General features: G+C 39.6%; 1 protein-coding gene across 12 annotated transcripts in view; it reads left to right on the top strand.

Moving 5' to 3' along the window:
• Nucleotides 1-25,975, top strand: part of EBF1 (EBF transcription factor 1) — a 402,659-nt gene that overhangs the window by 278,082 nt on the left and 98,602 nt on the right. For 6 of the 12 annotated variants that reach the window (XM_004042913.5, XM_019028343.4, XM_055387316.2 and 3 more), the window contains exon 9: nucleotides 23,464-23,594. In XM_004042913.5, coding sequence (XP_004042961.1) covers nucleotides 23,464-23,594 — 131 coding nt within the window. Of the gene's footprint in view, nucleotides 1-23,460; nucleotides 23,595-25,975 lie in introns of all 12 variants that reach the window. The other 6 variants (XM_055387312.2, XM_004042915.5, XM_063706906.1 and 3 more) reach the window with 1 other exon arrangement.

Below are 25,975 nucleotides of genomic sequence, written 5' to 3'. Positions count from 1 at the left end.
AATGGTCTTCCCCCGTACTTTCTCTTCATTCATAAATACCAAGATTTTCTTTGGCTGGATATTTATGGGACCATTTAGCCTAGTGAGGTTTCTTCTTTAAGCCATAGCTTTATGGAAGATGTACAGTTGTGGAGAGAGGCAGCCTCAAAATGTAACTGCTCCCTCAGTTCCAATTTTTGAAAAAGCATGAGCTCGGGATGAAAGGAGCTGAGTGGCTGCCACAAGGCTATGTTCAGCGCTACCCTGTGTACTTGCCTTGTCTTCCAGTCATTTGGTCAAGTTCATGAAGACTGTGTTCTGGGGAGTCATTGAGGGGCCTGAGGAGTGTTGCTATTGGCATTGTTGTTCCCCTGAGTTCCAGGTTGTGTTTACTTGAATTCAAGGCCAACTGTGGCATCAGTTTCTCTGTTTCTTCCCCCTGTGGCAAAATGCAGTGCCCTCACAACACTGTGGTGCAGAGCCCTTGTCAGCTTGCATGCGCTAACACTTTATTATCTAATGATCTAATATGCAACAAGGCAAAGTGCCTGTGCTCATCATTCTGACATAGAATGCCGGGAGAAGTGACTAAATTACTTTATGTACCATTAGCGCTTGCAGCTATGGTGAACTCACCGGCAGCATTTATGCAAATGCCTGTGAATACACTCTAGTGGCTTTGTCAGGAAACCATCTGACAAGCAGTTTAAATGCTCATTTTTTAAAGGGGATATATGTATTTTTTTATTTTGGTGTGCATGTGTTTTTCTCCTTTCCTCTCTTCTTTTTCTTTCCCTTCTCCCCTTTTTGGGCTTTTGGAGGACTTGCCTCCTCCATGGTGACTAGAGAAATGTGAGCACGTTCTAGAGCTCACTCACCAGTAGGAGCCCTTTCCAGGAGTGGGATTAAGTCCCCAATAGGGTATTCTTTAGATCTAGTTTTTTTTTTTTATTGTTTTGAATATGTGCATCCTTCATATTTATTTGGAAAAAAAAAAACAATGGAACTATTAGTCAAGAGTTTTTAGAATATAAACACGTTAGTGTTCATGAGCTCTGACCTGGGGTCCTACTTATTTTTTTAGATTGAAGATAGATTCTTTAAAACATACTCAGTTTTTAAAAATGGAAAATGATTGAAATTTAGCTTTTGTGGGCATCAGATACAAATCAATTAAATTTCCCTTCAAAGTTATAATAAAGACTGCAACATAAAACATAAATGTGCCAAGATCTCAAGATAAATAAAAACAATAGTGGAGTTTGGTCACACTCAAAGTATTTTGAAGAATAAATACTGATGATAGACTCACTGGGCCCATCTCCTGGCTGTAATTATAGCTTTGGAGAAATAGAGTCAGGTGTTCACCACCACCAGTGAATTCTGACCTTTTGGTTGCAGTGTCACATTACAACTGTCCCTGACAATATGGTGGTGTTCTTGATCTTTAGCATATGACCTTCTATAATCCTTTTGATCCAGACAGAGGCAGTTTTTGCTTCTGTCAGTTGCCCCTGGGTGTCCAGCACCATTGACTTCCTGTGACCAGCTGCATTTAAATGTGTTTTTCATTTGTTTGGTTTTTTTGTTTGTTTGTTTTCATGTTTTTACGGAAATGTGGAGAAAGATGGTTTGAGCTTGGAGAGACTACCCCAAATTGAGCCTGTCTCTTTTCCCTTCTGTATAATATGGTCCTAACAAGAGGATAGAAGGAGGATCAGGCTCTCTGGCTGAAGTGGCCCTGGGAAGGTCACTTTGCTTCTGTGGGCCTCAGTTTTGTATGTCCAGTGAGAGCCAGGTGGGGTCCTCTCTAGGCTTCGTTTTAGCATGTACTATTTTATGGTGCTCTGAACTGAAGCTATTGGCACATGACTTTCTGCAGGAGGTGACTTTGGAGAAATAGGGCTTCCTGGGAACAGAGAAATCCACTGGCATTTTCTAATAGAACTCTTCCTCCGGATGTCCAGCCGAGGGATAAGGTGTCAATAAGGTGGACTTGAAATCGCTCATTCACACTAAGCAGGCACTACATGCCAGACATTAAGCTAGGTGCAGTAGGATAATGCAGACTCAGTCCTTGTCTTCACAGAATATATGATGTGAATAGAGAGGAGAGGTACTAAGCAAAATTAGAGTGGTGCATCAAAGGGGGACCACAAAAGCAGAGGAGAGTAATGAAGTGTCAGGGAAGCCTTGTTTGAGGAAATCTCATTTATGCCAAAACCGAAGAGATGAGTAGGTTTTTACTAGGTGTCTTAGTCTGTTTTTTGTTGCTTTAACAGACTGGGTAATTTTTGAGGAAAAGGAGTTTATGTCTTACGGTTCTGGAGGCTGGGAAGTCCAAGGGCATGATGCCAGCACTGGTGAGGGCTTCCAGGCTGCATCATCCTATTGTGGAAAGGTGGAAAGGCAAGCAAGTGTGGGTGAAGAGAGCTCACTTTTATAACTAACCCACTCCCACAATAATGGAATTAGTCTGTTCAGGAAGGTAGAGCCCCCATGACCTAATCACTTCTTAAAGGTCCTACCTCTTAATACTGTTGAACTGCAATTACATTTCAACATGAATTTTAGTAGGGACATTGAACCATTCATCTATTCAAACCATAGCACTAGGCAAAGGGGACAAAAAAAAATTGCCAGGTATAGGAAACTGTGTGCAAGGGTTGTTTTGCTTAGGTGAATTCCAGGAACAAAAGGAGACTGAGAGGGCTCCTGTTGCTCCCAGGCAAGGAAGGAGTGGCAGGAGATGAGGCTAGGGTGGCTGTGAGGGCTACATCATGCTGGCCAAAGTGGGCTGGTCAGGCCATGGTCTTGGTGGCAATTGCGAAGTGGGGAGGAGGTCAAGCAGGGCTTTGATGAACTCAGTTTCAATTACATGGGCTCCTCAGATCCCGTGAAAGCCCAGGGCAAGATTGCTCAGACCTGCTTATAACTTTGCTTTTCGCTGCTGGACTTTGGAAACTCACCAGGGAGTTGACTGTGCTTTGGAGCTGTCCCCCTAATTACTCCTTATTGTATCAATAGTGCATGTGTTCTTTATAGAAAGTCAAACATTTTAAGAGTCCTTTCTCCTCTTTTTTTTTCAGATGGCTTCGTATTATTGATTTAGTTTTTCATAAGTGGCTTAGAAAGGGTGTACCTTTTGGCATCTTTTTAAATTTGTGGAGACCCTCACCTTTTCATGGTCTTTAGAGTAGAGGACTGCTGCATTATTTGACCCATTAAAATGTATATTACCCCGCCAAAACTTAGTGAGTGAAAATAAACTAAAACAACAGAGAAAAATATACCCTCCCAAATTTCTCTCTCCCCTCCCACCAGGGGCAATGCCTGAGCCACATGTGGCTCACACTGAGTGAAGTCAGTGAAGGATGGAAGGTCATTTCTTTCACTCTTCCTCATTTTACAGAGACCCAGAGAGGGGATATAATCTGCTCAAGCTTAAACATAGCTTGTTTCTGTCAAAATCCATTCAGCACTCTTTGTACTTGTCCGTGTGCATTTCAGGGTTTGCATAGTTTCCTGGTCACTGGATAAACATGCCAGAGGATTTGGGGTCCACCCCAATGCCTGTACATTTCATGTTGGCCTAGCCTTGCCTCCAGTCTTTCTGGGATTCCCAGGATGCTGAGAAGAATGTCTGTAAAATAAATCCAGCTTCCTGACAGAAATGTACATTCAAGGGCAGATGATGGATGATGCATAGCTTCCCACATAGCCAGCAGCCCTTCTGTGGCTAGTTTTGATGCAGAATCCCAGCCAAGCCCACTAAGGCAAGATCATCTTGGTGAAGGGCCCAGGCTAAGTAGAAAAATATTGGTGTCATCTTTTGTGACCGAGGGTGGCATGTTACAATTTACCAATTGATTTCCCTACTTGAAAAAAGAAGGCAGGTGCAAGAGCAGAACATTAGGGATAAGAATATCCAGCTGTATCATAAAATAGAGCACTGAGACCCCAGATTTTCAGGTATCAAATCAGGGCTTTTACTTTGTGCAGTTGAGAAGATGCCTTTTGTCTTTCCTTGAAATAGAAAGGATGTGGTAAGTGGTCAAGATAATGCACAACGATGTTAGTGAAGACTGATTTCCTGTGTATTCCCTGAGTAATTCATAAAGCAGGTAACACCAGAAATATAACACTGGGGATATGGTAGCCAGCAAGATCTCAGCATCAGACAGACTGAAGAGTTCATGAGCAGGTGATCTATGTTCTGCTCATTTGACCATGGCACCACCAATAGCACTGATAACAAAGGAGAAATAGTGCTCAGACTTTTTTGCCATGCTTGACAGTAACCAGGCCAGGTAATAATATTTATTATTCTATTATTATTTACTACCACTATTGTTGTTTTTTTAAGCTATTAGCATTTATGGATCATTTACTATATATGCCAGCACCATGGTAACTATTTTACTTATCATCTCATCAAGTCTTCCAACAAATCTCATGATATATAATAATTATTATCACCATTTTACAGATGAGAAAACTGAGGTTTAGAAAGAGTCAATAACTTACTCAAAGCTGCAGAACTAATTAGAATTGGACCTGGAATTTGACCTTAGGTCTGCCTAATAACAGTGCTAAGAATAATAACAATAAACATTCCCTGAGCCCTACTATGACAGGCACAGAGTGCTATAGGTACCCTGTTGTAAAGAGGAGAAAACCAAGGCTAAAGAGAGGGTCAATAACTAGCCTAAAGTCACACAGCAATTAAGTAGTAGACCCAGGGTTCAAATCCAGGAAGCTTGATGCTGAAGTCTGCACTCTCATCTACTGCTCTGTTACATTACAGTATGAGAAATTCCTTCCATCTCCTATCCTATTGTTCTTATTTTTTTCTTAACACAAGCAAGGCAATTGTGCTGGTATCTTCAACAGACTTTTCAAAAGTTAGCCCAGAGCATATCTTTTTTTAAAAAATGGGGCACATCATGTATATTTACTTTATAGTTGATTTTCCTTCAGAAACCTGAAGGAAATTTTTCCCATGGCTGGGACACATTCTGCTAGTCGAATTTTAAAAAATGCTGATTTTATTCGATGACTAGTATATTTTCTGTGGGGCTGGCAAGATAATAAGGATGCTGGTAATATTTTATTTATTTGCAAGAATGTCCTAACTCATCTCCCTAGAAATCATTTGTTGACCATATGGGCTCTCTGGCACGTGTACAATGTGTGGAGGAAGGAGTCCATGAGAAAATGATGAGATGATGAGTTAAACAACCGTTAGGATACGGAAGAGTTTGTAAACCTCATGCTAGAAATAACATGGGAAACCGATTTGGATATAGGGAGGCTAGTTTCTTATATGAATTTCTTGACAAACCTGTAAACTGTGGGAAATTTCCAGTATTTGGTTGGTTGAGCTAATAAATGAGTGAGTCACACCTTACTTATTTTAATAAGCACAAAGTGTGGTGTGTTGTGTGTTGTAGGGGAGATATGGGGGGGAAAGATTGTTGCTTTCTACTTATATTTTGGCCAGAAATGACAGGACTTTATGTAAAACCTTTTTTTTATGAGACAGGGCCTTGCTCTGTTGCCCAGGCTATGAAGTACAATGGTGCAATCATAGCTCACTTTAGCCTCAAACTCCTGCACTCAAGCTATCCTCTCACCTCAGCTTCCCAAGTAGCTGGGACTACAGGTGCACTCCATCACATCAGGCTAATTATTTTGATTTTGTAGAGACAGGGTCACTATGTTGCTCAGGCTGGTCTTGAATGCCCGGGCTTAAGCAATTACATCCCCTTGGTCTCCCAAAGTGCTGGCATAACAGGTATAAGCCAGCCTGGTCAGAACTTTTTTAAGCCTAATTTTTTGTGTCTTATATTTGGTTACAAAAGCATCATAATTCCAACTGCATTGATTTGCCTAATTGATTGTTTCAAACCAAGCTGTCTCTATACTTATCTGTCACAGGAGCTCCCCTCACTTGAGAATTTCAGAGGCTTCAAATGATGTTTATGGGCAAGTGGAAGCTTTGATGTGCTGTTCATAAACCCTTCTTAAGATGAGATATTTAGAAGCAGTGGCCAGGGGTTGATTTTGAAATATTTTTGTTTGACCATTTTCAGTTATATATGCAGAAATAAATTAAAACCAAGCTCTGCCACTACCTTACTACATGACTTTGAGTATGTACTTTGATTTCTCTGGGCCTCTGTTTCCTCATCAATTAAGGTGGGTCTTGGAAGAGCCCTTCAAGCTCTGATGATTTGTTTTTTGAACCCAGCTAATTCTGTGAGAGGTTCTTTTATCTCTTGAGGGGCTACACACCTGCAGCCTTGGAAAAGTGGCTACCAAAATGCCCAGGTGAAAGGACCCAATTTCCCTCCACCTTGGCCATCTCTGCAGGAGGTTAACAGTTGGTTCTAGGAGGCCTGGAAAAGCCATAGAAATGTGGCATACATAGCCATTGTGCCTTAGGTAGCTCTCACCCTGCATTCTTCTCCCTGGATTTCTTCAGCTGGGAGGGTGTTGTGTACAAGCGGCTTGATGGTTTGCAGTGAGCTTTCAGACCACTATTTCCCATGCGGTAGGTGAGATAATTTTAGAAAATGGAGGATAAACATTTAAACATTTTTAATGGTTGTGTGTTTATGTTAATGCATAAACAAAACAATAACTCCAACTTCAAAATCATGATCTCACAGCTATTATTGCTTAGGGCAAGACTAAAGTTAAAGAAAAAGTTGATCTAAACAAACATAGCAGCTAAATACTATTAAGTAAATAATAGTGTAAGTGGTACAGGGATAGAGGGAAATCAGGACTGAAGTTTGGGAAATGCTGTTAGAGAGGGCTGTAAGGGTTGGGGGAAGTAATAATTCTTTCAAGTCACCAGGAAACAGTGTAGGACCCTGGGAAACATTCTTTTTTTGAGTCAAATCATTTTTAAAAGAAAGTCCTTTAGGCTCAGTTTACCATTAGAATAGACTTAAATATCCTAACAGGATTTGAAAAAATAAAACTCCCAAGCTGCTGTTTTTTTATTTTTAAACAAGTAGGGTCTGCATGTCAGAGAGCAGAAATTAGTTTGGAAAGAGGACTTGCATCAAGAGAGAAAATCAGCCAGGGTCCACCCAGGCAGCGCATTATGATAATATATACGGAACCAGCTGGACACTGAGCAAGGCTGACATTGTGTTGTCAAGGGCAGGATCGCCCATCAATTTCTGAGATAGAATTTGAGTTCAAATGACAGAAAGAGCAGCAACTGTGTTGAAACTGATGCATGGGGGAGGGGCAGGCAGGCAGGAACCACCGGGCCTAAAGGCAGGAAGTCCTGGTACCTCCGGAAGGGGGTGGCTCTGTTTTCTCATCTGGCTGCTACCCTTCCTTCTAACCTTAACATCTGTCAGCAAGATCCACCTGGGTCCTTGCATGATTAGAGCCCACTAAAGGGGGAGCTTACTGGTGCTAATTTTAACCCCCAAGAGAATAGAGTGCCTGCTGCTGAAATGGGGGCTAGGTCGACCCAGGAAATGGGACTCCATGTAGCCACCAGTTGTCAACCTAAGAAGCCCATTGTGGGTGTAGTGGCAATTGTTAATAACTTTTGGAAGAATTCTTAACTTTTCAGCTACTCTGTTTAGTTCCTTAACATCTTAATAACACCAGTGATTCCTCTTTAGTTCATTTGCTTATTCATTCAATCATTCATCTATTTAACACTAACACATGTTTATTGACTGACTGCCAATTATATCAGACAATAGGGCTACAGAGGTGATAAGGCAGGGATAGTTGTTAGCATTATGAAGTAGACTGTCACATGAGTGTAAGTATTTATGTGCCGATATTAGACAAATAATGGCACACGGAATGATTTAAACTGCAATGATGGTTAAGTGCTATAAGGTACAAATACAGACTCCTAAGAGAGCTTAGAACTGGGGACTCAGCCAAGTCTAAAGAATCAGGGAAACTTTTAAAATTTTAAATGCGAATGAACAGGAGAGGGGAACACATATTCAAAATTCCACGTGGGGATAAAACATTAGAAGCTGTAGGGAGGGCAAATAGGGAAGGTAGGTTAGGTCTGAGATCCATTTTTGAGAAACTAAACTTGGAAAATTTCCATAGGTTGTTTACTCTTTGACTTTGAGATGTGGTTCCATTGCAGTTTCTTAATCATGAGCTAACAGAACTCATTGTCCATAAAATGGTAGCATTTAGAGCAGTGTTTTGGGTGATCATGGCCTTACTGTTACGATAGCGGTTGTTAAGTACTTTCTCTGCATCAAGTTCAGTGCTGAGCACTTTGTATGATCTCTTTTAATGCTCTTAACAGCCATGGGAGGGCACTAGTATTATTAGTTTTACTAAACACATTTGGGAAACTGAGGCCATCCTTTAAGGATTTGGTCGTGGCCAAAGTTAGGTTTTTATCTGCAGCTTTTGAATCTCCAAGTAGTTGACACAGGGGTCCTTACCACTGTTTTTTCTTATTGTTTAGTCAGTGCTAACCTCCCCTCCACATTGGACTTCAGACGTGGAGAGAAATTCTCCTGCTATTTGAGCATGTAATATAATACTTGCTTCAATTGAAACAAATTGACGACATTACTCAAAGGCAAATTGAAAAGCCAGATCTATGCTAAATCCCAAGGGTAAGTTAGTTGGCATGTGCAGTGATATATGGGAAGGTGCTTTTCTGGGTTAAGATAAAAAGTCCTGGTATCACGTCACACTATCAGGCACCCCATCTCAAACTCCCTGTGCCAGCCCTGCAACTTGAAATACTCAGTGGACAGAAATGATACTTTATAGAAATTAGGTGGTCATCATTGTTATCAGATGAATATGATGCCATCAGCATGATTTTAGCATCCTCAAAAAAAAGAGATTTACCTGGAGGGACACAAGAGAAAATCTGAGGCATGGATTGCAGGACTATGGCTTTTCTGCCGGCCTGCCGTGGGCAAGTCGGCTGGGAGATGACCTAGTAATTAAAATCCTGCTTAAATGTATGCTGCTGGTCAGTTATAACAGAAGCACTAACATGGGCAACGAGAGAAAGAAAAGCGAAACACAAAAGTAACACTCTTGAGCCCACAGGGTGCAGAAATAGATCTGAATGGACGGAGTGCATATCTGAACACTAAGCATGAAAGCAGAACCCAAGTACTAATATATTTTTATCCCAATCTGTGAAATTAATCAATATTTTATATGCGAACATATGCTCCTGTGTTGCTGGCTTATTTAATTGACAGTTGCAATCAGCAGGATACCAGTTGTTCAAACCCACATTTTTCATCCACAGTTCTGGGGAGAAATGCAGCAGGGGACCCAGGGAACAGGGACACAGACAGTGTCAGATTTGAGGCCTCTTCTCAACCCTTCAGTTTCTTTCATCGACCTTGGGGCAAAGAAATAAAAATTTCAAGATAGTGCATATGTTGAATATGAACAGAGAGCAATGTACTTGGGCTTCTATTTAGAAGAATGATAATTAAAATGAACATAGTTGGTACAAATTGAGATCTTTAATTCTTCATTGTTTTTTATCTATTTCTCTTTTGAACATAGCTGGAGAAGCCAACAGATACTGAGCACCTACTATGTGCTGGGCCTGAGGCAAATGCTGTTGGGTGTATCATCCGTGGGCTGGTGGGTGAGGGGGATATATCCCAGCCAGTTCCAATGTATTGGATCATTTCTTGATAGAGGAAGAAAATATATCTTTGGTCTTTCTTTGCCAAAATCTTCTGGCGGAATCATCAAACCAGCTGTGCTTTTCCAGTAACTATTATGTGCAACAAATCTATAAAGTCAAACCTCATATTCCTCTACATTTCAACTTTGGCAGAATCCTAGAAACTCTCCTTGATTTGGTTAGCTAAAGGCCTGTGGAACCCAATCTTTGCTGTTTAAAAGAAAAAGAGAGTTGGGGGAAACTGTTATTAAGGTACTATTTTAGAATAGTCTATTTGTTAGTCAGTAAATTGTTATTATTTTCATGATACGTGCAACATTCTATAGTGAAGACCATTGGAATGGACAATGTCCAGATTAAAAATGAAAGTTAAAAGGAACTGCCTGATACTTTAAAAATGTTTCTCATAGTGTTGCTATCGTTTGTGTTAGATGTTCAGACTCAGTGTGTGTTTAGCAGCCCAACATGTAACAATAGAAAAGCTTCTAAGCCTGGAAGTTTGGCAGTATTTTCAATGTTCCTGTATTTAAATTGGCACCTGTGCTATTATATTAGGATGCCATTTTCTGAACTTGGAAATAGAAGAAGGTGGAGAGAGATTTTACTGTAATTCATATGTGGGTCTGAGTCTTAGGGGGAAAATAACTTTACTTGGAAATAGAGTAGTAATATTCTGTAAAGTTAATAAATATCCACCCTCTATCTTGGGGATAAGAAATTGCACAACTTAAGATTTTATGGAACTTTGGCTGTATTTGTATGATAGAAGTGAATATTTTAGCCAAACTGAACAGAAATTTCAGATAAACACCAAAGTTGAAGCGTAGTTTGGGTGTTTTAAACATTTGACTATATCAATCAACATGGATTCTCAAAGTCTCAAGTCCAGTTGAATCCCTGAGATTCAGCTATGTCATTTGTAAAGTGGAATGAGGAATATGGTCTGTTTGCCTACCGCTCAAGGTTGATATAAAGAATAATTAAGATAATGTATGGTAAAGCCCTTTAAAAACTTAACAATGCTAGTTAATTGTCAGGTATGGGTTGAGTGTAGAGTACTGTCTACCCAGTTTGTAAATGAATGAGGTCCCTGTCTGCAAGGGATGCATTGACTAGTTGGGGTGATTTGCCTATGTATATACATGCCCAGCTATATATATATCTATATATCTATATATAGAGATATATATAGATATATAGAGATATATATAGATATATAGAGATATATATAGATATATATATGTTTATATATATATAAACACATGCATATATCAAGATGAGTTCAAGGAAAAGTGCAGTAAATAATAAATGGGAAAGATAGGAAGAGTTCACTAAAGGGTTAGTGTTTTGTAGACTGGGATAGAAAGAGACAACTTCATGCAAAAGATGGATTTTTTTGGCAAGTAACTGTTTGGGTGATGGAAGTAAGTGGTATATCTTTCATAAAAAATATACTGGGAACATGCAGAGGATGTTTGGAGACTGTGGATTTGGGAAGCTGGTCATTACCATCTTTCTTTTCTTCTTCCCTATTTTCCTTCTCCTTCTCCTACAGCAACTTCTCTTCTTCCTCCTCCTCTTCATCATCATCTCACAATTTTTGCCCACTCTGTACTGAACTCTTCACATAGATTAACTCATTCAAACCTTACAACAATCCTATGAGGTGGGCTGTCTTATAATTATTGTCCTCAATTAAAGTGGTAGAAACTGAGGCTTTCAAAAAGTGAAGTAATTTGCCCAAGCTGGTAAATGGTGAAGCTGAAATGTGGGCTAGCTGAGGCCCCCTGAATCCAGAGCTGGTGCTCTTAACTGCTGCTGAGGCTGAAAATGAGGCTAGAAAGGGAGAATGGGCCAGACTCATGAGGGTGGACTTGAACCCGCTGGCTAAGTTTTGAAAGCTGGTATTTGAGGAAGGTTAATCTGGGTTTTGATAGGTAGACTGGACTTTTGCATATAACTAATAATTATGTAGTAGAAATGAATCACAAACAGGCAAGTGTGAGTATTCGCTCTTTGATGTCCAGACAGAACAGCCCAGACCCCAAAAAGTAATTTTTGAGGAAGTTGAGTCAGTACATCATAGAGTTGAGATGAAAGTGGACTTCCCATTCTTTGCATGGCTTATGTGGGCAAAGTCAATGATACATATTCCTGTGCTTATGACATCACAGATCATCACCACGGAAACATCTGTGCTGTAACAAACGCTGGATTGCAGTGTCACTGAATGTGTCAGGGAGGAGAGGAAACTGGCTCAAAATGATAAGGCTCTGAATAATGAAAGTTCACTGAAATATGTTAGCAATGGCAGCCTCGGTTGTGGAGAGAAATATAAGCAGAACTATTCCGAAAAGCACAAAGCAGGACTTGTGCATTATTAAAGGTTGGGCAAGGTTGGTTTCAAAATGCTGCTCACATTCAAAACATGGTTTTCTTAAAAAGTCACTATCTATGCTGTCTTGCATGATGACAATGAAAATCCTTCAGGAACAGGAGCTCATCTCCCAAACTGCGTATACAAAATCTTCTGCATAGCAAAGAAAGGCCAACTGGGGGACTTCCGTGTGTTTTGGGAGAAGACGTAAAGATCAGGAGCAAAATTGGCCATGATTATGTTTATTGTTTGGTAAGTCAGTGACAGTATTAGTTCAATGATTGCAGAAATTAATAATCAGTAAAAGATGACTCTGAGCCCTCCGAGGATTTATATAAGTTGCACAGTGGCAGATCATGAACTGAATCCAGCCTTCAGCCATATTTATGTTTGGGTCGCATGGCACCTTCAGAAATTATGTATTAGTTGCTGGCAATTGAAGATAGAGAGATAATATGAAAACCTGGATTTACTAATGTCTTTTATAATCAGAAGAGCTGGTAGTGCTGGATCCACATTCTCAAATGGCAACGGGTAGGGAAAACTCAGAAATCATCTTCCTTTTGGATGAAGAACATACTCTACATTTAGCCACAATCCCCACCAATCCCATTGCATCGCCTCATCCCATTTCATTGACTTACCTTCCTGCCTAGCCCTGTGAGCATTTGATTTTGTGCTCCTCGTTGGAGGGATTGGAGATTAATCATTGTTCCTAGCACAGTTCCTAATCTATGGAGGGCACCCCCTATATTGTAGCTCTGATTAGTCTTTATCAGTTATAGGCTGAGTTATGAAAACTTGATCCTGAAATCAGCAGTATCCAATTGAACTTCCTGTGATGATGGAAGTGTCCTATCTCTGTGCTGTCCAATATGATAGCTACTAGCCACTATAACTATTGACTACTTGAAATGTGGCTGGTATGACTGAGCAAATAATTTGTATTTCATATTAATTAATTGAAAATTAAATGTAAATAGCTGCGTGTAGCTAGTGGCTACTGTAATGGGCAAAGCAAAAGCAGATTGAGTAATGGGATCAAACATCCAGTCAGCTGTCCTCATTTAGGATAGAATGTGGAAGATAGACAGTAGGGTTGTGTGTGTGAACTTGCCCATCTTACAAGAGATGACTTATAGTAGGCTTCATCACTTAGGGGCATCTACTTCCAAAGCGGGAACCACTACCTGGCTAGAATTCTTGTCAATTTCAGGAGCCTAAGACATGTGTTTTACAAAATGTTTATGTGCACATTCATAGCAATAAGCGTAAGTCATCTTAAGCTTAAATGGGAAGTCTGACTGTTCTCTGTACCCTAAATGTTCAGTTAAGGGTACTACTTAAGTATAATAACTGTACTTGTGAGTGGAAAAGCCTACATTATTTGATGAGCTGCTTGACTCCCACATTCACGACAGCATAGAGCCAAGAGCCAGGGTGAGTGAGGGTACTGTGAGAAGGAAGCCTGTAGAATCCTGCTAGACTGCTGGAGGGATCCTCTCTTCTTAGGGCCAAGGGCACACAGGCTGCCATCTCTTGAGATTTCCATCGTGAACACACTGAGCACATCTAATGATCATGTTGCTATAAACCAGCCCACAAGTAGGATTCTAAAAGATCCCTCTCTCATGCAACTTTTTCTTTCGTTCACACCTTGTTTGCCTGGGAAACTTGTCACTGGCCCTCTCCACCGTGCCTGGTAGTCAGAGCCCTCCCTTTGTCTTTGTCATAGAATTGAAACCCAGAGCCATCTACCAAGCTCTGGCTTATTGGCAACCCACTGGCCTTTTTCCTGAAACCTGCCTGCCATAAGCCAACTTTTCCAGTTGATCAATAAATGACTTTACTGCTTCTAGGGATATATACATGGAGGACAAAACAAATGTCTGCTTTTTTCACTCCAGTTTAAGCTCGAATTATAGCTTCTGCTCCCACACCCATACCCCTGCCCCAGCAAAAAAAAACATGCCTCCTTAAAACATAGAAATCTTAATGAAAATGATAGAAACAGTGTTGTAGCTAATTTTGTTAAGTGATGACTAATACCGATCCTCTTGTAATAGAAAAAAAAGAAGAAAACACACGTGAATATCTTCTGCTTGGATCATTCATCCAGTTGGAATTATACATCATCTAATCTTACAGTCAAATTCTGCTAAGAGGATACCATGTCTTTTTTATCTTTGTGGGCAAACATCAACGTAAACCCCTATTACAATAGTGAATTGAATGATTCCTAGAATTCAATAGGAAGAGAAAGACAAAACCCTCTAACAAAAAAGTAGATTCTACGTGTTTTAAAATTTCTTCTTAGCAAAATTCATAGCAAAAATATTTCCTAGAAAAAGACCAAGGTAATATGAACTGAGAGTAACTAATGAAATGCTAAATTATCTGCATGCATCTATGTTTTTATTGCTGAATTTGGTCCTGCCTCCAGACATAAGGAGGCTAAAAATTCATATTCAGATAAGGAAAGGCAAACCTTGGCGAACAGATGGAGCAGAGTTCAGCATAAAGGTTTAATCCTATCAGGCCGATTCCTGTATGGCCATCTGGATAATCCGGCACACACATTCAAGGCCTGTTAAAAATACGACTCCAGCCAAGATTAGCGTCACAGATTTTCCACTAGACTTGCTCATATTTGACTTTATGATTTTCCAGGCCCAGGAAGACTGCTTGTGAATAAAGACTTAAATAGTCCTTGAAGAAGCAGTTGCATATTTTTTTAACCTGAAAATTGTTTCCCCTTTTCACAATATTGGGTGTCCATTTTTGGAAGGTTATTTTCATTTCCTTTTTTCCCCTTGGCTTTCATTTCCCAAACTTTTCTTACAACAGGACAATAAGGAGAATTGGACTAAAAATAATTTTGTGCATAAAAGTTCTCCTTGTCAGGATGAAGAGAGTTATTTACTTATTGTATAATCAGAGGCACGTGAATGTACTATTGTTGCAACAAATATCACAATTGGATCCATGAATAATTCATTTTGAAAATTCTCTTACCCTCCATGACAATTTTTCCCCATTGCTTTGCAATGGAGTGACTGACAGTCATAGAATAAGAGGTGGGAAAGAAACCCAAAGAATTGATGACAATATTTGCCTTTGGCTGCTCTAGGATTAATATTTTGTACATTTTAATTTTGGATTTGGCAGATCAAACGTGAGGTGGAAAACAGTGTAGTCATACCTTGAGTTATAAAATTCTGAGCTGCAGTGTCGTTAACAAACAATTTTTGCATATTATGAAACAATGCTATGTTGTGTGTCATTAAATCAAAAAGCCTTCAACAAGTCTTTCAAGTGCAATTTAGAAGTTACAGGTACATCAAAATGTCAAGATTTCTTACTGCTAAATTGTCAAATAACCCCGTGTAATGAACCTGCACACAGTTCCAGATCTCCAACAGACAAACTCAGGAATCCAAAAGCGCTTGCCCTGGAATGTTTTGGATTACAGTTGTTGCACCAGCATTTTTGTCCTTCCCTTGCTCAGGTGCTATGTCCATTGATTGTTGAGAAATTTTGCTAATTCAGAATAAAATAAGAAAGCTGCAAAATAGGAAGAGAATATAATTTGGGCTTAGTCTATAATTAGCAAATGGCATAAATTGGAACTTAGACACTATTTTGCTAAGTTTAGGTACATCTAGATATTCACCACTAAGCTAACACTGCCTTAATGTAGATGGACATTGGAGCTACATTTCCAAATAGTGCCTGTGAACTTTTCCTTTTCTTCTTTTCTGCGAGAGCCATTAATGCTGTCAAAGCAAAGGGCATTCTTGCCAAATGAAGTCACTTTGGAATAAAGGATGAAAAACACTTGAAATTCTCAATCTCCTCATTTAATATTTAATAGGTTTAATTGCATCTAGTATGGAGAGATCTCTATATCATGGGTTACATTTCTCCTTAAAGTGACAAACATCACACACACACACACACACACACACATGACTCTTTTTCATATATAATACATGAATCTTTGCCAAGTATTATCTAGATATGCTAGTGGACAGGACAATAAATGCAGACAAATAACAAAATGAAATAAAAACCCTAATAAACAATAAAATGCTTAACTGCATAATGCAGTTACTGAAGAAAATAAAGTAAGGCAGAAACAAATCCCTAGTAACACAAGTTAAAGCAACAGCATAAGTGTTATAAAGGCTGCTACACCTTGCATGAGGAAACTGTCAAATTTGTTTGTTTGTTTATTGGCTGAGTTTATTTGTTTATTTGGAGTTAGCATTCTGAAAGTGAAGTTTGTATACTCTGGTACCATGGTTCAGGTCAGGCATTCTAACTGCTTCTGGTTTCTAAAGCATCCAGTTGGAGAATGGATAAACAAAGAATAGATTTGCCTCCTGTGCATGGTGAAAATACAGAGGTCCAGTCTTCCAGCTGGAAGAAAACCTTCTGTTTGTCCTCTTGCCTGTCCAGTAGCTGCTAGTTTCAGGATCAAAGAAGGCAGGTTGTAGTGCTAAGGAGCTGTGAGCAGGAAGGTCATCATTCACTGAAAAAAAAAAAAAAAAAAAAAAACCCACACCAGCAAAAACAAGCATTCAGATCGAGCAGGAGGAAGAGATATCTGTGCTCTGAGTCCAAGTGGAATATTTTGTGCCCTCAGTAGTCTCTCCGTTTCTCCCAAGTACAACATCACCAAAATTAAGGAGATAAAAGGGAGAAAAGCATGAGTTTTACGAGGTCACAAGTATCCCGTAGAAATGAGCTGAGCTCATGGGTTTTATGTTTTCTGCCAAGTCTCAAAAATTTGGGACAATAACATTAAAGTCGATTCCTCATTTCTGAAAAGTTTCCCATTAATATTCATTCCAGGCAAATGAGATCCTTAAAAAAACATTCTACTTTGGAGGGACTGTTGCCAGTTCCACCTACTCAGTACATTTAGTTGGATATGTTAGCAAGCAGCTGAACTGGGAGTTCTTAGGAAAGTCTTACAATAAAATACATAATCTGAACTGATGAGAATATAGGGTATTCTCGTAAATAAACTCTAGTTAATGGGGAGCTGATGGTAATTATTATAGCAGCAACTAGCGTACTATGTGGTGCATAGTAAAACAACAAAACACAAGTAGGCATTTTCTGTGTATTTTGCTGGAACTCTGTGAGGTGAGTGCCCTTATGGAAACTACAACTTAGAGAAGGTAAGAGACTGTTTCGAGGTTGCACTAGGTGCTAGATGTGGAATTTGAACAACTGGAGCTCTTGCCCATTTTCAAATACAGTCATACTCCAAATGTTAAAATCACTTAACATAATTTCATATTTCTGTCTTTACTCAGAAGCCATTAAAGGCTAGTGCCAGCATTTTCACCTCCACTGTAAGCATCAGTGGTCTGCTTTGTAGAAATGCTCACTAATAGAGAGTTCTGGTTAATAGAATTCTGGAAAAGGAGAGTGTGCACGTTTTCCTATACCATATGTAATGGGAATGGAAAAGAACCTTATATCACCTTGAGATTTAGATTTAGATTTAGATTAGAAAATTTCTAAATTTGTACATTTTATCAACTCACGGAGTGTTGTTTCTCCAGTGTATTTAGACACAGGAATGGAGAAAAAAGCCAAACGATATATCTCTAATTAGGCTTTCATAATGTCACATTGATTGTCACAAATGCCTCATTTTGGGGATAAGATATGATAAATGCTGAACCTGGGTCATCTATTTGGCTACCCCAAACAAGTGAGGTATTGATCACAGCACAGAGAGATTTCAGAAGGAAAAATAAGAGCAGCCCTAGGGCCCTGCTGATAGCTGCACACACCACTAATTCACCTCAATGGGCAGGCACCTCTGAGCTCAATTAACCCTTATTCCCAAGGCCACCCATAAACCCCAAGGTAAACATGGCTCTCCTGGCCCTTGCTTTCTATCAATGAAATAGATCATTTCTATTGGAGGCTGAAGTGTGATTCCAGGTTATAAATTCACCTTGCTAATAAAGAGACTGATGCTCCCAGTGCGAGTGTGCAGGCACTTGAATCATGTAACACTTATTCTGTAAATCAGAAAATTTTAAACTACCGAGGGCATCTGTGATTTCTTCTGCCTTCTGTGGCTGTTCGAAGGAAATATAAATGCTCGGGAGATAGAGTAGGTGATAGCAAATGTCCCCTGGTGCAATTGTCTGCACACAGAACATTAGTTGTTAAATACGTACTGGAGCTGAATGATTTCTTTCTTTCTTTTTTTTTTAATTCTTCCCTCTCTTTTCCTTCTCACCATGACCATTGTTCAAGAAGCAAATTGGAAATCTGGTAATTAGGCCCTGACTCACGGTGTAGTATTAGAGTCCTGAGCCAAAGTTCAACACCCTGAAATGAAATTTAAACCAATTAATCTGTTAGATTTTTATCGCTTGTCCGTGTTTTCTCAGCAATTCCCCCAGCACGTGGCCTTTGATCAACTCTCATACAAACGCTAAAATGTGTGCCTGCTGCTAGCAAGATGGGAATGACATTAACATGGTACTCATAAAACAATCAGAGCAGAGAAGCCCTCAAACAGGCAGGGCATAGTAATATTTAATAAAAGCACACACATAATCTTCAGAATTAGCATTTTGTGCCTTGCAGTACCTTTGGGAGAAGAGCTTTTATTTGTGGAGTGATCATTATTATAACAAAGAAGAGCTACCTAATAATTTCCACTTTAACTCTGCAATGTGCCATGAGCATTTCAGAGCCATTATGCTAAACTGTGGTAGGGTAATCACGTTATTGTCATAGTTTGAAGGAAGGAAAATCTACTTTCGTGGCTGGTGAGGGGTGGAGGAAGGGATTTAAAAAAAGAGGCAAACCCCACCCCCCAACCCTAAACTTTTATTTTTAATGAGATTTAAAACGAGAAATTGGGTCACTGGCCTTGCGGATACTTATGAGTGTGAAAATTCATTGGAGAGGAAGAAAGAATCTTGTATTAATTAAATCAAAAATTTGCTGGTAAAAGTGGTTTTGTATTCAAACACCACCCCCACATTCCATAATATTTTCTTGGAGATAGACTTGTATTGATTATCACATCCCTGTGCTGAATTGAACTCTTTCATAAATCTTTTCACAGTCAAATTCCACTGAATCCATCCACTGTGACTATTAAAAGTGATTTTTCCCTGTCTCCCCTCTGTTTCTCTCTGGGTATCCCAAATGTAAGAAACAAGTCCTTGGCTGCTTTGGATGTTGTCTGAGCTTTCTCAGAGAAAACATATCCAAAATGAGAAGAGAAGGGGAGGCTCAGGGTCAGCGCAGCTGTTTTGTTTGTTTTATTTTCCTTTTTTAAAATGTAATTTTGCTCTAAAAAGTACAACTGTTTGCTCTCATAGAATTAAATGTTCTGCTGCTACTTAATTTTTTAAATTATTATTACATAGTACCTTATTTGTACACATTGAAAAAATTTAAATCATACTAATACATAGGGAATAAATGTTAATAGTCCTCCTTTTCTGTCAACCCCAGTCTAGTTCTTTTTATAAGGACCTGCTGGGGACAGTTATGCATATCCTTCCTTCCAGGCCTGTGTCCATCATACTTGTTCACATATAACTGCATGCATACTCATACTGGTTCATATACAGGTTCATATATATCATTTAAAAATCAACTTAATTACACTGTCCTTTAGTTTGCAAATTGTTTTTTTCACTTGCTAACCTATTTTGAAATCTTTCCATATCAGTTTATAGAATTGTTTTGTGTATTTTAATGACACTCCTAGTATTCTATGGTGTGAATATACCATAATTTCTTTAACCACTCCCTACTGGGAGCACCTAGACATCGGAATTTTTTGCTGTCAATACCGCAATGAACATTTGGGTACCTATAGTTTTAGCCACAATTGCAAGTATTTCCAGGTCTTCTTTTAGCCTGGCAGGTGTGTTGTGAGTAGGGTTAAAATGTAAAATAGCATCCTGTGAGTTAAAGCCAGCCCACAAACATTTTGTTTGGCCTACGCATTAAAAAAATACTAAATTCGTTTCCAACACTGAAAGATTGAAAAATTTGACATAAAAATGTGGCTTCCTGGCTTCTTTGGAAAGATCACCAGAAACCCAGACGATGCTAGGCCTGCATTTTTATGCGGTCACCAAAGGCTGAAGCTGAGCAGTGCTGCCACCTTTCCCTGGGGCACGTGCAATTCACCAGCACCTTCCCGTTGCATTACAGATGTCGAGAATCAGTGGCCATTCATCTCATGCTTGTTCTGACAGCCTGAGCTGCTGCATTCGTTTGTATGTCTTGCCTTGGTCTACATGGGTCTGTGAATTCTTAACGATAGCTCTTGGGCCTGATTCTCTTTTGCTGGTCACAGGGTTTTCTACGTTGCATTATTGACATGTTGGGGTTCTTCATTTATGGGGACTATCCCATGCATTCATGCATTGTTGGATACTTAGCATTCTTTTATTTTATTTATTTATTTATTTATTTATTTTAAGAGACAGAGTCTCACTCTGTCTGGAGTACAGTGGTGCAGTCATAGCTCACTGCAGCCTTGAACTCCTGGGCTCAAGCAATCCTTCTGCCTCAGCCTCCCCAGTAGCTAGTATGACAGGCTTGCACCTGGCTAGTTTTTAAAAAACCTTTCAAGAGACAGAGTCTTACTGTGTTGCCTGGGCCAGTCTTGAACTCTTGACCACAAGAGATCCTCTCACCTTGGCCTCCCAAAGTGCTGGGTTTACAGGTGTGAGCCACTATACCCAGTTTGACCTCCAGTTACTAAATACTACTAGCTTCCCCTCCTCATCCTCTCTCTCTGGGATAGCTCATGATTCCTTTACATATTTTTCAAATTTGCCAGTGGGGAGGTGTCACAGAGCTTCCCCTCAAGACTAATATGTTATAACAGATGTATAGGAGGAGCTTTGGAACCCTTAGAGGCCTAAACTTAGAAAGGTCTGAATGACTTACCTGCTCTAAGAATGGCATATAGTCTCGAAGCAGGGATGGTGGATGGTGCTGAGTGTAGAGGTAGGATGGACTGAGGGGTGTGTCATTCTTCCTGGGGTACTTCCCTTAAGGCTTTATTTCTCTAAAACTAAGACAATGGTGTCAAATATTGTTTCCTCACCTGGTTATCTCTGGAAGCTTGATGCTCTTTCTTGCCTCTGAGGCATTGACATATAGCTTTGCTTCTGGAAAATTGCTCACAGTATTTGAAAACATTGCAACTTTCCTTGGGAAGTGTTTGAAAGCACATACACACACATGCATGTACACCCACGCGACTTCTGTATCCTACGTATAACAAGTGGGAAAAAAGAGGGAAGGGGTCAAGTTCAAAACCAGCAGGTCTTGGCCATGCTATTTTAAGGCCTTTCCTGTAGGAGGGTTTCTCAAAGACACAGAAACACCCCCTTCCACCTCCCTTTGTGCAATGATGAGAAAGCCTGCAGGAGACCGTATTTAGCTAAAGAAATATGTGTGTGTGATTAAAAAAATAAAAATTAACAGAAATTCCAAAGCTAAAACTGATACTAAACACCAAGACCATTTTGTGATCTGCGTGGGTAATCTCAGGGTCAGCAATTAATGACCCCATTGGATTCCATAGTTTGACTCAGTCAGGACTCTCAAGACCAATTCAGTTAAACCAATAACCTGTTCTTCTCAGAAGTACTAGGGATATCATAACACCTTTTGTACTCCATTCTAGCAACTAAGTAGACTGAGTTATAAATTAAGAATTGATATTTGGGGACATTAACAAAATGTTTCCAAACTGCATATATTTTTAGAACTTTATGTAGTTGTTAAATATAGTTTATTTCTCTTATAACTTGCTTCAAATCATACATCATATGGTACCACTAGTTTGGGAGTACTTAATCATGCATTTAAACATTTTTTACTTTTAAAGGTCACTTTTGTTTAAGAAAAAGCCCTATAGTTGTGGAACACTGATCACAACCTCTGTGTATGTTAAAAAATCAGACAAGAAATGTCAAGTCACGAATCATTTACATCTTCTTGATTAATTATTTTGTTTTTGGGAGAAAGTAGAGAAGAGAAAAGTCATCTGAACTGCCCAGTTTTAGTTGTAAATGCATTGCTATGAGTTCAGCCAACATGAAATGTTTAGTTTGGGTATTTCCAAATTTCTCTGGGCAAATTTTTAAGATTAATTTGAATCAAAATCAAACCCATTCTATTTGTTTGTGTGGTGGCACGTGAGCAATGGTCCCACCGGGCTGGACTTAATATTTTCTTTCCTTCTTGCAAAAGTTAAAGCATGACATTTTGCCAAATTTGACAAAGTCCAAATATTTTTTTGCCAGTTTTTTCCCGTTAAAATTAACTAGTGCTCTCATTGGCTTCAATGCTCAGAGAGTCAGTCTTGGATACTTAATAAACTTTTTATTAAAGATGAGGGTCCCATTTTCTCTCCTTGAACAATATCTCCCTTTAGGATTTTGCTTTCTTGTTGTTCATAAAAATAATCATGAGAACAGAAGCATGACACTGTAGAGTTAAAAATCCTCAGTGGCACGAAGGTGCCCCCTGAGAGATTTTAAAAACAATCCAACAATTACATTTATGCCCAGCAATTCTGTTGAAAGTATGCCATGCTCATTAAACAAACCACCTCCAGTCTATTTGGAATCACAGTATTTGCAAATTATTTCCCATCTCCAAGGGCCATTTATAATGGAAAGAAAAGAGATATGAAATTTTGAAAAAGTCAATTCTAGGGTTTTATGCCTGGGAAAGACAGCAAAGCAAAGGTCATGGAAAACTCTGTGGTTGAGTCCTGACTCAGCTATTTGGTTACATAATTCACCCCGAGTGACCTGCATTCTTCACATCTGTAAAATGGGATCTATGACATTTATTTGAAAAAAAATCGTAATGATTTTTAATGAGACATGTTGCAATGTTAGTGTTTCAGACAGAAGGCATGGAGCAAGAATCATTTCCCGCTCCAGGCTCCTCTCTTTCTTAGCTTCCTATTGGATTGTAATGTTTATCTAAAAAAAGTAAGTTTTCTTTTCAGGAGATATATTTAACTATGAAGCAATTCTGTAAGGTTTCCAATATATTCCAGAAAATCACCCATATTTAATAAGAAAAAAACCCTTAGCATTTCACAAATTAAAATTTGCTTTGTGTTTTATTTCATAAAGTTTCAGGTTTGATAAAGATTTGGGTAAAATATATGTATCTTAATAGAAACAATGAAAAGAATGCTTTTAAAAACTGAAGTTGCACCCTGAAGTTTCAGGTCCTAATGTGGCTAGGAAATGCTGAGATCTTGAGGGACTTTCTGTTAGTGAAAAGATAAAAGATTTTTTTTTTCCTTTTTCTCAAGTCTTCATCATTAAAGTTTGGTTCTAACAGCAGACTCCTTCTCTTTTTCATGTGTGTTGAAAAGCAGCTACTCCCTGTATCAAAGCCATCAGCCCGAGTGAAGGATGGACGACGGGAGGTGCGACTGTGATCATCATAGGGGACAATTTCTTTGATGGGTTACAGGTCATATTCGGTACCATGCTGGTCTGGAGTGAGGTAGGTGTTGTCTGAACATTAATATCTAATAGCTTGATCTAGTTGAAGATACTGTCTATACTTGAATTTCTAATAGAATGTGTAGACTCTAGTGGTGCCGCTCTGGGTGGGCCAGCTTCAGTCTACAGAATTTGGGGAAACTAGAAGAGTTGGTTTGGGTTTACCAGGAGGCAACAGTTACTACTGGAATGACTTCCTTTCTTTGGCCCATAAGCAATGGGAGAGCTTCTGTTTTGCAGTTTGTCTTCTTGGGCTTGCCATGGTGTGGAGGTCCTATTGTATGTTGGGAATTGAAGAGGAGATGCAAAGTCACAAGATGTATAGAAAAAGCCCATTCAAGTTTTAGCAAGGGTGTAATCTGTGACTATTTTGTAGAAAGAGTCTACTGTAGCCTGATCTTCAAGGAACATCGTTCAATGGCAGCATAATCCAGGTGTAGGTGGTTCTTGACTTATTCGGTGACTATTCATCAGAGAGAGTGATTTGCTGGGAGAACCAGAACCACAAAGGGCTTTTTCTAGCTCTAGGAATTTACAGCTCTCAAGCATCTCAGTGTGTGACTGCAACCCCATGAAAATGACTATGTTCTAATTGTGCAGTGCTGTCCAAGCACTGTGATTGTTCTTTTAACCTACCAGTTGACTTGTCTGGCAACCATCAGCATCAGCTCAAGATTACAAAACATGCATCCCGTTATATAGATGCCGTGGCAAATCTGCCATTGTGTTCTCAGTTCTGAGCCCCAGTTTCTTAGCCAGCATGCTCCGAGCACTCTCTCTTTCACTTCACTAAAGTTTAGAATAAAAACAATGTTAGGGTTACAAGGTACCATAGGGTTCATTCATCCCATTTGCTTTGTAAGCATGTAGTCATCCTAACTTACTGAGACTTACCATATGCTAGGCAATGTGCTAAACCTTGAGGGTAGATCATCTCACCCTTCTTTCTACACTACGAGGTAGATACTCGTAGCATATTTCTTTTCTTGATAAGGATACTGAGGCTCCAAGACAAATAGTTACATAGCCAGAGAGCAGCTGCCCAAAGCCTATAGAATGTAAGTGATTTGTATATGGCCACACAAAGATTTCCATTTCTAGCTGTGCTCCTGTGACACTGGTTTAGCCTATTTCTTTGTGTTGTTTTCTCTCTAGAGTGGCCATGCAGATGAGCAGAAAGTTAAGACTGTGATACTTGGGTATGTTTGTCTTTCCAGAACAGACGCTGTTCTTTGTAAGCCTTCTGTGTATACTGCTTACTGCCAGTAACCCACTCAGGCAGGCCCCTTGCTAGCTCGTGCTGCTGCTGCCTTGGTATTTTCTACTCAGAAAACAAGGGGTATGCATTTGGTCGTAGAATCAAAGTTCTTATAAAGCCAAATCAGAGATGAGCTTCCCAGCCCACTCAACTAATTTTTAGGCAAGATGGAACATTCCAGGTATGAAAGGTGGAGTAACTTCCCCTTGCCAACTGTACTCTATTTTTTGTTGAAACTATTGGGTTGTAAATTAGAAGCATCAAATTCATGGCATGTTTTGCTGCCAGCCTGCTGTCTTCATCCTGCTGGAGACAGCAGTCCTCATGAGGACAGACTGTCCCGGTCTTGTGGGCTGTATCTTCTACCTTTTCCATCTTTCTTTCTGTTGCTTATCAAGGAAGTTGAGAGATGGGAAGAGTAAATATAATACGGACTCCTTGTTTCATGTCATTGTAGTCAAAGTGGAGCTCAAAATTGGCATTAAAAATTACTGACCCTTTGAGAAGGAGGTGGGTTAGTCTGAAGCTTCCTGTAAAACCTTGTGCCTTCTTAACCCAATGGACTCCATTGAATATGGAATAAGGACACATCAGGAAATCATGCATTTGCACCTCTGCCTTACGCTTAATCAAGGTCCCTCCATTTTTTCTCACTTTCCTACTTTCTTGACCTGTTTTGGGAACAGCAAAGGGAGGTTAGCATGTAAGTTGGATTTATCCAAATTGCTTTAAAGGATCTGTTTCTATATAACAAAATTGATGAAAGTCATAGGAAGGAAAACCCATTAATGCAATATCTTTGTCCTCCTCCCTCCTCTGTCCCTCCAGTGCCACTGCCTTGTGTGTGCCAGGAGCCCCTCTTCACTCTGTCCCAGGGGTCAGGGTGGGTCCAGCCAGGAGCTGAGGGTGGAGGATGCATGCTCCTTCATTGTCCAGCCCCTGCTTTCGTGCTGCTCTTGGTTGTAGCTATGTCATAAATCAACTATGACCCTGTCCTGGTGCAAACTGTTTCCCAAAATATTTGTGCAGATCTTCTTTTAAAACAAGCAAATCCAACTGCATTAGCAGTTGGGTACCTGGATGTAGGACTTTAAACTGGGCTGTTATCATCATGATTGTCCTGA

This window comes from Gorilla gorilla, chromosome 4 (assembly GCF_029281585.2).
Source record: "Gorilla gorilla gorilla isolate KB3781 chromosome 4, NHGRI_mGorGor1-v2.1_pri, whole genome shotgun sequence".
NCBI classification, from domain to species: domain Eukaryota; kingdom Metazoa; phylum Chordata; class Mammalia; order Primates; family Hominidae; genus Gorilla; species Gorilla gorilla.
This window is presented reverse-complemented; position numbering and strand designations above follow the sequence as displayed.